This window comes from Phoca vitulina, unplaced genomic scaffold (assembly GCF_004348235.1).
Source record: "Phoca vitulina isolate PV1807 unplaced genomic scaffold, GSC_HSeal_1.0 scaffold77, whole genome shotgun sequence".
Taxonomy (NCBI): Eukaryota; Metazoa; Chordata; class Mammalia; order Carnivora; family Phocidae; genus Phoca; species Phoca vitulina.
In genome coordinates, this window is record NW_022589780.1 from 1889939 (window position 1) to 1903002 (window position 13064).

The following is a 13064-nucleotide window of genomic DNA, read 5'->3' on the forward strand; positions in this document are numbered from 1 at the left end:
AGGTTTGCTCTAGTTCTGGGAAAAATGCCATTAGAATTTTAATAGGGATTTCACTGAATCAGTAGATTGCTTTTTGTGGTATGGACATTTAAATAATACTTAGTCTTCCAATCCAAAAACATAGGATGTCTTTCCATTTTTTGTGTTTCTTTTTAAATTTCTTTTATCGATTCCTTGTAGTTTTCAGTATAGACATCTTTTGCCTCCTTAGTTTATTCCTAAATGTTGTATTCTTTCCAGTGCTATTGTAAGTGGGGCTGTTTTCTTAATGCCTTTTCAGATAGTTCATTTGAGTGTATAGAAATGCAACTGAGGGATGCCTGGGTGGCTCAGTTGGTAAAACATCTGTCTTCAGCTCAGGTCATGATCCCAGAGTCCTGGGATCAAATCCCACATCAGGCTCCCTGCTCACTGGGGAGCCTGCTTCTCCCTTTGCCTGCCACTCCCCACTGCTTGTGCATGCTCTGACAAATAAATAAAATTTTTAAAAAAAAGAAATGCAACTGATTTTTGTATGTTGATTTGGTATCCTGCAACTTTATTGAATTTGTTTATTCATGACATCCGCAAACAAGGATAATTTTACTTCTTCCTTTCTAATTGGATGGCTTTTTTTTCTGGCCTAATTGCTCTAGCTAGGACTCCTAGTACTATGTTGAATAGAAATGGTGAGAGTGAACATCCTTGCCTTGTTCCAACTCTTAGAGGAAAAGCTTTCAGTTTTTCACCATTGAGTATGATGTCAGATGTGGGCTTTTCATATATTGTCTTAATTATTTTGAAGTATTTTACTCATATTTCTAGTTTGTTGAGAGCTTTTATAATAAAAGTGTAAATTTTGTTAAATGATTTTTTTTTTTATTTTGACAGAGAGACAGACAGTGAGAGAGGGAACACAAGCGGGGGAGTGGGAGAGGGAGAAGCAGGCCTCCCGCCGAGCAGAGAGCCCAACGTGGGGCTCGATCCCAGGACCCCGGGATCATGACCCGAGCCAAAGGCAGATGCTTAATGACTGAGCCACCCAGGCGCCCCTGTTAAATGATTTTTATACATCTATTGAGATAATGTGATTTGTATCTTTTATTCTGTTAATGTAGGTATCACATTAATTGGTTTTTATATGTTGAATCATCCCCACATCCCAGGAATAAATCCCACTTGGTCATGGTGTATGGTCCTTTTTTTTTTTTTTAAGATTTTATTTATTTATTTGTCAGAGAGAACAAGCGAGAGAGTACAAGCAGGGGGAGCAGCAAGCAGAGGTAGAAGCAGAGTCCCTGCTGAGCAGGGAGCCTGATGTGGGACTTGATCCCAGGACCCTGGGATCATGAGCTGGGCCCAAGGCAGACACTTAACCAACTGAGCCACCAAGGCATCCCGTGTATGATCCTTTTAATGTGCTGTTGGATTCAGTTTGCTAGTATTTTGTTGAAGATTTTTGCATCTTAAATTCATTAGGGATATTGATCTATAGTTTTCTTTCCTTTTGTTGTCTTTGTCTTGCTTTGGTATTAGGGTAATGCTAATCTCATAAAATAACTTTGGAAGTGATCCTCCCCTTCAATTTTTTAGAGGAGTTTGAGAAAGCCTGGTATTATTTCTTTAAATGTTTGGTAGAATTCATAAGTGTAGCCATCTGGTCCTGGTCTTTTCCTTGTTGTGACCTTTTTGATTACTGATTCATTCTCCATAGTAGGTATAGGTGTGTTCAAACTTTCTAATTCTTCATGATTTAGTCTTGGTAGGTTGTACGTTTCTAGGAATTTGTCATTTCTTCTAGATAACCCAGTTTGTTGACATATAATTGTTCATAGTAGTCTCTTATGATCCTTTTTTATTTCTGTGCCATTAGATGTAATGTCTCTTCTTTCATTTCTGATTTTGAGTCTTTTTTTTTTTGCATCTAGTCTAGCTAGGGGTTGTCCTTTACCTTTTGAAAAATCTCTTAAGTTTGTCAATTTTTCTATCTTCGATTTTGTTTATTTCTGTTCTAATCCTTATTTCCTTCTTTCTTCCAATTTTGGATTCAGTTTGTTCTTTTTCTAGCTCCCTAAAGTTATGTCATTTCAGATCTTTCTTCTTTTTTAATGTAGGCATTTATTGCTATTAACTTCCCTCTTCATACTACTTTTGCTGCATCCCTTAAGTTTTGGTAGGTTATGTTTTTTTCTTGAGGTATTTTCTAATTTCTTTTGATTTATTCTTTGACCCAATGGTTAAGAGTGTGCTGTTTAATTTCCACATATTTGTGAATATTCCAGTTTTCTTTCTGCTACTGATTTCTAGCTTCATTCTATTCTGTTCAGAATAGATACATGTCATGATTTCAGTCTTCTTAAATTTGTTAAGACTTGCTTTGTGACCTAACATGTTATCTTTTCTGGGGAAAGATATGTGTGCTTGTGAAGAATATGTATTATGCTGCTGTTGCATAGAATGTTCTGCATGTTTGTTAGGTCCATTTGGTCTATACTGTTGTTGAAGTCCTCTGTTTCCTTATTGTTCTTCTGTCTAGATGTTCTATCCATTATTGAAACTGAAGCATTGATGTTTTCTACTATTATTGTATTGCTGTCTATTCCTCCCTTTGATTCTGTCAATGTTTGTGTTTTAGGTTTAGGTTTTCTGATGCTGGTGCATATATAACTGTTATATCATCCTGTTGAATGGACCATTTTATCATTATATAATGTCCTTCTTTGCCTCTTCTGATAGTTTTTGACTTAAAGTTTATTTTGTCTGAAGTATAGCCAATTCTGCTCTCTTCTGTTTATCACTTGCATGGACTATCTTTTGCTATTCTTTAAGTTTTTATTTAAATTCCAGTTAGTTAACATACAGAGTAATTAATATTAATTTAAGGTATACAATATAGGGTTTCAACAATTCCATACATCATCCAGTGCTCATCACAAGTGCATTCCTTAATCCCCATTACCTATTTAACCCACCCACACCTACCTCCCTTCTGCTAGCCATCAGTTTGTTCTCTAAGAGTTTGTTTCTTGGTTTACTTCCTTTTTTTTCCTTTGTTCATTTGCTTTGTTTCTTAAATTCCACATGAGTGAAATCATTTACAATAAGGATGGAGCTATAGAGTATTACACTAAGTGAAATAAGTCAGTCAGAGAAAGACAAATACCATATGATTTTTCTATCCTTTTATGTCCAGTCTATGTGTGTCCTTGAATCTAAAGTGAGTTTTTTGTAAAAAAACATATTACTGGGTCTTGGTTTTATCCATTTGGTCATTATAGGGCTTTGGAGGAGTTTTGTCTATTTACATTTGAAGTAAGTATTGATAGGGAAGGATTTATTACTGCCATTTTGTTAGTTTTCTGTTAGTCTTGAGATTCTTTAGTCTTTATTTCTTCTCGTTATCTTCCTGTATTTTGTTTTTTTGTATCGATATGCTGATTTTTCTTTTTATAAGTCTATTTTAAGCTGATAACAAGTTCGATTGCATACAAAAATTCTACACGCTCACATTTCTCATACACAACTTATTATTTTTGTCACATTCTACATCTATCCATATTGTACATCTGTTTTTTCATATTGTGTATTTTTAACAGTTATTTTTAATACTTTTGCCATTTAACTTTTATACTAGAAATAAAAATGACTTATCTTCACCATTACAGTAATACAGTATTCTGTATGTGTCTATATATTTAGTTTTACCAATAAGTTTCATACTTTCTCATGCTATCACACAGCTCTTTAGTATCCTTTCATTTCAAGTTAATAAACTCCCTGTAGCATTTCGTGTAAGTCGGGTCTAAGTGATGATGAATTTCCTCAGCTTTTATTTGTCTAGGAGTGTCTGTATCTGTTCTTATTAAGAACAGTTTTGACAGGTATTGTATTCTTGGTTGGCAGGGTTTTTTTTTTTTCTTTCTTTCCCTTCAGCACTTTGAATATATTATCCCACTCTCTTCTGGTCTGTAAGATTTTTGCTCAAATGTTTGCTGATAGCCTTAGGGGGAGTTCCCTTGTTTATGATAAATTGGTTTTCTTTTGAGGCTTTCAAAATTCTGTTTTTGATTTTTGACAATTTGAGTATAATGTGTCTTGGTGTGGATTTCTCTGGGTTTATTTATTTAGTAATCTCTGGGCTTCTTGAATTTGGTTGTCAATTTTCTTCCCCAGATTTGGAACGTTTTCCGCTATTATTTCTTTGAATAAGCTTTCTGGTCTTTTGTCTCTCTCCTTTTTCTGGGACTCCCCTAATGCCTATAATGGTCTTCTTGATGGTGTCCCATAGTCTCTTAAGCTTTTTCACTTTTTTAAATTTTTGATCCACTGACTGAATTATTTCCAAAGACCAATCTTAGTGCACTGATCTGTCTGCTTTACCTAACCTGCTGCTGAATCCTGCTCATGATTTCTTCAGTTTAATTATTGGGTTCTATAGCTCCATAATTTTTGTTTGGTTCTATTTTCTCTTTGTTAGAATTCTCTATTTATGCACTGTTCTCTTGAGATTGAGGTGAGCATCTTTATAACAGTCATTTTTAATTCTCTGTCAAATAAATCTCATAACTCTTTCATTAGGGTCATTATCTGGACATATAATGTATTCCTTTGTGTGGAACATCTTTGCTGATTTTTCATTTTCACTGACTCTCTGTGTTGGTGTCTACACATTACACAAAGAAAGCACCTCTTCCAAGCTCTATGGATTGGTCTTGTACATAAGACCTTCACAAATCAACCCAATCAGAGATTCTGGGGGCTTCTATCAATTATTTCCCTCCCCAAAGAGAAGCAAGCAGCTGTGGCTTTTTTCTACTTACTCTGTACAGAGTGGAGTAGCTATGCATTTACCAGTCCAAACTGCCATCTCTGTTTTCCCCCAGATAGCTAGACTATGCCAGACCCATCAGAGATCCAAGACTGGCAATACAGATGCCAGTTCTTTGGGCAACCCTGGAGAAGTTGTGGCACTGAATCCACAAATCATCTCTTCCATCTCCGGGAGTAAGCTGAAAGCTGAAATGTTTCCTCTATCCACTCTGTGATGAGCAGGGTGGGAGGATCTATGGCATCTACCAGTCCTAGCCATCATTTCTGTTCACGTCCAAAACTAGACTGTGCCAGATCCTTGCACTCCTAGACTGGCAAGTCAGATGCCAGTTCTTTGGGCAGCCCTGGAGAAGGTGGAGCACCAGATGCACAGATAAACTTTTCTTCCCCAAGGAAATATTGAGAGCTGGGATTTTTTTGCCTTTTTGCTCTGTGCTCAGCAAGAGGGATGATCTATGATATCTACCAGCCCAAGACACTGTCACTGTTTTCTCCTAGGCAGGCCCTTCAGAGTTTTAAGACGAGAAAGACAGAAGTCAGTCCTCTGAAAACTTGTGAGTGCTGGACATGTGAACCAACCCCTTCCCTCCCCTGGGAGAATCTGGAAGCTAGGGGGTCTCTCTTCCTTATCATATGGTGCTGAGCTGGTAGCAGGTATGCTGGTGAGAGGGTATCCCAAATCTCCCTGCTGGGGTCAGTGAGTCTGGTTTCATATTCACCCCAGGTATAGGAGCCTTTCAATTAGTCCCTTAATTTCTCACAAAGGGAATTTTTCCTTGAATCATTGCTAAATGAGTGTGTTGGGGGTGGGGAGGAGGGTTCAGGACTTCCTAATCTACCATCTTGCTGACATCATTCCCTTTAAAATTATTCTTTTTTTGTGGAATATGATGAGCTAGTTCTAAAATATATAGAGAAATGCCAAGGGCCAAGAACATCCAGGATACTTTTAAAGAAGAGAAACAAGGTGGAAGGACTTGCTTTACCAGATATCAAGAGCTTATTATAAAGTCCAGTAATTAAGGCTATGGTATTGTTACAATGACAAATAGACTAATAGAACAGAACAAACAGTTCAGAAACAATCTCGCACATATGCAGACAATTTATGACAAAGGTGACACTGTAAAGAAGTGAAGAAAAAGACATTCCTTATAATAAATGGCCAGGGTCAGTTGAATGTCTATATGGAAAACAAAACTTGGCCCCTAATATCTCACTATACACATAAATCAATTCCAGATGGACTGTAGATCTAAATGTGAATGGCAAAAACATAAAGCTCCTAGAAGATAACATGGAAGAATATCTACATGATCTCAAGGGAGGAAAATACTACTTAAATGAAACACAAAAAACACTAGTCATAAAGGAAAATACTGAAAAACTAGACACATTAAAATTTAAAATGTCTGTTCCTCAAAGAATGCTATAAAGAGATTTGGGAAGGGCTTGCAACATAAAAAGTACAAAAATGGTTCATAGCCAAAGTATATAAAGGATTCCTACAAATCTATAGGAAAAGGACAAATAACCCAATTTTTAAAAATGAGCAAAATACTTGTACAGGTACTTCATAGAAGCAGCTATCCAGATAGATAATAATCATATGAAAAAGAGTACAACTTCATTAGTCAGATTCTGAGAAATGGCAATTAAAATTACAATGAGATAGTATTACAAACCCATCTACCAGAATAGCTATAATTTAAAAGAGTGATAATAACAAGTGTTAACAAGAATGTGGAACAACTAGAATTTTCATATACTGCTGATGGAATGTAAATTGGTATAATCACTTTGAAAAACTATCATTATCAATAAATTTGAAAATATGTATTCCCTACAACCCAAAAATTCTAATCCTAGGTATATACCCACCAGAAATTCAAGTACATATAAGCAAAAGATATGTATGATAATAGTCATATTATTTATAATAACCCAAACAGAAACAATCCAAACAATCAGTAAAATGAATAAGCTTTAGTATATTCAAACAAGGAAATAATATACAAAAATACAAATAAAAAACTATAGCTTTGTGCAACATGATGGCTATCACATAGTGTTGAGAAAATAAAGACTCCCTACAAAATATATATTGTTTGATTTACATCAAGTTAAAAATAGGTAAAACTAATCTATGATGTTAGAAGTTGAGAAAGTCATTAACTTTGTTGGAGGAAGGTACAGTGATAGGAATGGAGCATAATGTGGGGGTTGTGAAATGCTAGTTCTATTTCTTGACCTGGGTTCTGGTAACATCACTGTGTTCACTGTGTAGTAATTCATCAAATTGTACAAGCATGATTTGTCACCTTTTCTGTATGTATGCAATACTTCAATAGAAAAGTGGGGGAAATAAAAAAAAAAAAAAAACGAAGAGCCAAGTACAATAGATAAAGTTGGTCTTCTATGAGGGCCACCCTAAAAGGCAAGGCAAATGGTTTTCTTGGTAATGTTCTTCGGGATTAAATGGCTTCAGAAGCTCTCTATTATAAAGAAATCTTCCCTATAAGGTATTTACAGATAGATTATGGATTATTTTTTCACAAAATCTAAGAGAGAAAGAGGTGAGACTTAAAAACAAACAAAATAAAACATCAAACGATGTACAGAAAGCTTTTTGCACCACTTTAAAGGTAATGTGGTTAGGGCTTCTCTCCATTTCACTTTCTAATAATTCTAGAAACCAATGAAACATTGCCAGTAGAACAATTTGACTCACCTAAGCAAAGCTGATACAGGCTTAGCAAGACCTGAGGAAAGCAGGCTTGTTACATACAGAGAAAATGTCTTTGTTTCCCATGATGATCTCCAAAGGCCCAAAATAATATTTAACTCAACAAGTATTAAAGTACCTTAACTAGCATTGAGTCAGGTACTGTGAAAAAGACAAAAAAAGGAGGCAGATTTCTGAAGAGTTCTATATAAAGACGTAAGAGTTATTAAACCAAAAACAACCATAAGAACTAGAGAATGATCCCAAGACAGGATATGGTGGGTGGGTTGCAGGAGTAGAATTATTGAGGGAGAAAATGGGAGAGGTATAATGGAGTCAGTTGATCAAAAACCTTGAATGTCACACTAAAAACTCTAGAGTTAAACCTATAGGAAAAAAAAAAAAAACCTATAGAAAGTTATTTTATCTGGATCCCATTCCACTAAAAAAATTCTTGGATTTAATGACTCCTAGTCATTTTCTTGATCAACCAGCCTTAATAAGTAATGTAAAATCTGTATACACTAATGTTCTATCTAGTTAAACCAAGAGATGTTTTGTGGAAAGATAAAGTTGATTTCTATGTCATCATCTCAAATAATTAGGAACATTTTCCAAATATCCCCAACAGTCCCAAATAAATCCTCATTAATCTACTCATATTTATTTTTCTAAACACTTCCTAAATCTTAGAGTTCCAGTTTAGATTATCTCTTAGGGCAATCATTTGAATGAGATACTACTTTACTTGCCTCTCCTCCATGTCTGGCTGATAGCAGGCTATTTATTGAGCTAAATTGTTAAATTATACCAATATATTAGCCTTATTCATCTCTCTCATGGTTTTGTAGACTTTGATCATATCCCTCCCTCAACCTCTCTCTCTCTCCTGACTGGGGAAAAAAAAACAACTAGAAAATCCCTCTATCCTTTTGATCAATTTAATTGGGTTTCTAGGGACTTTTATCAGCTGTTAGGTTTTTCTTGAGAAGCAGCCACCAGAATTTCCTACATGATTATGGATGCAAATCCACTTTTGATCTTTTACGTGGAAAAGATAAGGGTTTTGTTTTGTCATTGTTTTCAACATCCTTCCTGCTGATGTCTACCATATTATTGGCTTTGAGGACCATAATCACAACTGGGCCAACTTCTTCACAGAATGATCAACAGTGATTTTTTATTTTTTTACTGTAACAATCATATTGTGTACTGTCTGACTCAGAAGTTGGTGAGATGTACCTAGCTCTTTAGATCATCTTCAGTGAGTAGCCGGATAAATCTACAGGTACTCCTCAGCTACTCCAGCTGAAGGAGACAGTTATGATTCCAAAAGGTCTGAGGTGACCCTCTCACTTTTTATCATTAGCAGTGTCCCCACTGGGGAGGCTTTTCTACCAATTCCCCCAGAGAACTTTGCTGATCTTTCTGCTATGTATCCCGACTGCCCTAATTTCTTCTGTATCTTGTTTTAAACGTTTTTAAATTGAGAGATACAAATGAACCTCTTCAGTGATCTCTAGATCCCTTTCTTGAGTCATAACTGAGCCCATCATCTCATAAACATGGGTAGGTTTGTATGACCTTATACAATGAAGTGCCTCTGTTTTGCCTACTTGGTCTCATGAGATCTTTCCGCAATTTAGTCTCATCAGTTTGTCTTTACTCCTTGCAAATAAACTGGTGAGAAACCTGAATGTTCTGCCCATTGAAGGGTGTAATATTTTTATCTTTCTTCCTCTCCATCTAAGAGTTGCTGTAAGAGCAGCTGTTTGTGTTGAAAAACTAAAATATAAAAATGTGACCTACGTGGCCAAATCCCACAAGGCTGTTTACTTCCTTGTTTATGAATCAGAATCTGTCAGCACAACTTAGAATCTTGACTGTCAGCAGATACTGCAATTAAATGTCCCTGCAAAGCCAGCAGAGGGTGCACCAGGGCACTAGAAATTTTACCCAAGATGTAGCAGTATCAATTTAACTCTAATAGCCAACTTTTCCCTTTTTTTGGGGGGGGTGGGGGGAGTACCAAAACTAATATCCTCAAGAGAAAATAATTTGAATCTGGGCTAAAATTCCTTTAAAGTATATTTCAATTCTCCCGAAAGTAATGTTCAGAAAGAGTAAGGAATACATGTTAAACTTAGTCTGGCCAAAATACAGGTGGAGTAAAAGAAATTGATGCAAATCTGAGTCCTCTACATTACAAGAATTGTACTATGGAGCTCCATCCCACTTTTCCCAAAAAGGTTCCAGTAGTTGTATGCTATTGGGGAACAAACGAACTTTCTTGAACTGGGAGTCAAGAGACCAACTTCCCTTCTACTGTTGACCATAGTTATATGACCTTGGACAAATCATTCCCCCCTCCCTCAGGGCCTCTGTGCTATCCAAGGGGATCAAACAAAATGGACTCATAGGGCCCCTCACAATTCTAAAAATCCCTGACTCCAATTGACGCCAGCAAATGTAAAGAGCCAGTATGCTTGTTGCTACTCCTCAAAAAGATTAAAACAGAAGGACAGAAAATAGGGAGCTGTATTTAAACCTAGACAGAACTATTCGAAGTGCTATGCAAACAACAGGCGACTAAATGCCATTGTAGACCTGTGAGAGTCACACACCATCACAGACGCCCTAGAGTGCAGCTGTCCTGCTAATCCTCAGTATATAAACATAGGTCTGTCCATCCTAAATACCAAAAGCTTTGGCTACCATTTGACTAAGGAAGTTCAATTACTTCATCTTTTCACAGAGTATCAATGTTCAGTGGCTAAGTATTTCTACTGGGCATTGTGGGGGCGGGGGTGGATAGATAAAGGGAGCCAGAATCCTAGTTAATTATCATTTAGCTACAGTGTTTAAAGTTTCAAGTATGAGAAGCATGTCTACTGATTCTCTTCTTTGATAAGCTGTTATATAAGTTGGAGTGTGCTAGCAAGACGTTTTTCGGCTGAGTGTAACTTTACAATGCACAATGTAGAATATATGTCAGTCCCAACATTACAGTTTCGTCATGAATGAGATGCCAGCTTTGGATAGGTGGTCAAAGAGCACAAATAATGTTTAGCTTATGACAATGACTCTGGATGTGGTAGTAAATATAGAAATCCTGGGCCCCTCATTTCAAGAAACTTATTTACACAACTTGCCCTCTTCCCCAAAAGGAACAAATTCACTATTATTCTCTAGCCACCTCAAAAGGATTCTTGGATGCTTGCTTCTCTTAAATTTCACATGACAAAATATGGCACTTAAGAGAATACTTATTTTAAGTGCACCAGATTTAGTTGAAGACAACTACCAAAGCTACCATAAAGATTGCAAAACAAAACAAAACTGCCCTTGAAAGATTACTCTTGAGTAATTATTCCATCAGTAGATTCCTGTTCTCAAACTAGCAGTAGTGAATAGACTTCACACTCACCCTACCTACCCCCCCCAAAAGAGTCAGAACCGGCATGCAAAGGGTGAGTTTTATTTCCATAGATTTTTTAAATTGCTGTTCAGAAGTTGTCTAGCAAGACGGCATATTTCTACCAGAATTCCACAGGGGCGCTGATCCTCACTAGAACACTGAGGACAACCAGTCTCAAATTGCAGGTAAGTGTGAACAAGCCCACGTTCTGGTCAGCGCACAAGGACCCACGCTGAAAATACGATTAAAAGTTGTTTCAACTGTGGAGCAGTTATTACAGCTGTTTACAGCTCCAACTCCAAAGGAGAGCCTGCTCGTGCTGGCATCAGCTCTGGACACGAAAAAACAAGCACCGCGGGCAGGGAATCTCACCAGGAGCAGAAGGGCCAAGCTGCTGCCGTTAGTCCGCCAGAGGGGCAGCACCCGCACCTCCGCGGCCGGGAGAGCCGCCAACTTTCCCCAAGGCAGCGGGTAGCTGGGGGGCGGCGGGCGCCGGCCAGAGTTCCCAAGTCCAGGGGTCCGGAGAGAGTCTGGGTGAGCTAGACCAGGACCCAGGACAACCTGCCCCGGGGCAACCTCTCCCCGGCTCGCCTGCCCACTCCCTGGTCCGGCCCTGCAACTTGGCTGGAGGTGGCAGAGTCCTCCCCAGGGCCCTGTGGGGGAGGGCCCCCGCCCTGCCCACAAGGGGAGGGGGCCTCCGCCGCCACCGCCCCTCCTAGGTGACTCACCTGGTGCCCGTCCTGGGAGTGTGGGGGGAGTGTGGTTTCTCCCGGTTCCAGCGGCTGCTGCTGAGGTGATGGCTGCCCGAAGTGGCGGGTGATGGGACCGTCAGGGTCGAGGCCACCGGGGCTGCTCAGGGTGCCAGAGGTGCCAGGGGTGCTGGGGCCAAGGCGGGACTCGGCTCCCCGTTCCCGCCGCAACTCGGAGCGCAACTCTAGGTAGCAGCACAACGTCAGCAGGTGGAGGGCCAGCGAGAGGCCAAAGAAACCCAGGAAGAGCCGGCAGCTGTTCCCTTCGCCCGCCCGGGCAGGGGCCCCGCGACAGCCGCAGCCCTGGCTCCCCCGCTCCCGCGGCGCTGCCGTGGGCAGAGGTTCCCTGCGCTCTACCTCGGGGTAGCCCATGGCCTCCGGAGACACCCACTCTCTGAGGCCCTGGAGCCGCCGCGTCTGCCTCAGCCGTTCAGGACCCCTGACAGGCGGCTACTGCCCTGCCATCGGCTGGGGGCTGCAGGGACCCGTTCCAGAGCAACGGAGGCTGGGCAGAACGGAGCAGGGAGCTGCCGCATGTGCAGCTCCACTCCGAGGGGTGGGAAAGGGAGGAGGAGGGGCGGGAGAGAGGGGCGGCTCGGCCCGCGGGGAGAATGAGGGAGGTGGCCCAAGCCGACCCCGCCCCATCCCCCAAGCGGCTGCCTGGACGCCCAACCACCGGCCCGCCAAGCCTTGGCGCCCCGCCCCCTGCCATTCCACCCTGGGCCTCCAGCCACAGGGCGGGGCCTTGGGGGCGTGTGGGTTCCCCCCTCTGCCTGACTGCCCCACCCAGCTCGTCCCGCTTGCGCCTGTCCCAGTTGGTGACCGCCGCTGTCATTCATCCCTGGACTCCGCCCCAATTTAACCCTATAGCGCTTGTACGGGGGCAGGAGAAGGCAAGGAGGGGGAGGCCGAGAAGAATTGGGGAACCTTGGGAAGAAAGTGGAGCAAAGAAAAGGAAACAGAAACTAGAATTAATAGAAATGTTTGCAATTAACTGCAGTTGTTAATAACATCATCCAGTACTTATCTGTTGCTTTCAATCTTCAAAGCGTTTAACAGACGTTAAACTAATTAAAACAGTTCTTGGTTTGGAATGAAACCATGCCTGCTGTGTTTGCAATCCTGTGGCGCGCCAAAAGAAAAAGGAGACCCAGGAGCCTGGGAGCCAAAGGGAGTGAGATTGGGGTGGGACCGAGGCAGCCCCACTCCTAGAGTGAATCTGGGGCCTCAATCTAAATGGCCAAGAAGTGCACCTATGCCAGGTGGAACTGAAGTGATGTTGCCCCACGCAGGTTCGAACAGTCCCCTGAAATTTCTTGATAGATTAATTAATTCAACAAATATGTGTGGGTCCCTTTACAAC

At 40.3% G+C, this 13064-nt stretch overlaps 1 protein-coding gene across 1 annotated transcript; it reads right to left on the reverse strand.

The window, feature by feature from the left end:
• Window positions 1-11491: 11491 nt before the first annotated feature.
• LOC116625355 (ectodysplasin-A-like) lies at window positions 11492-12220 on the reverse strand. The gene has a single exon (XM_032393834.1). It carries the CDS (start codon window positions 12071-12073, stop codon window positions 11492-11494), a length of 582 nt encoding a protein of 193 aa, XP_032249725.1. The 5' UTR covers window positions 12074-12220.
• Between the last annotated feature and the right edge of the window lie 844 nt (window positions 12221-13064).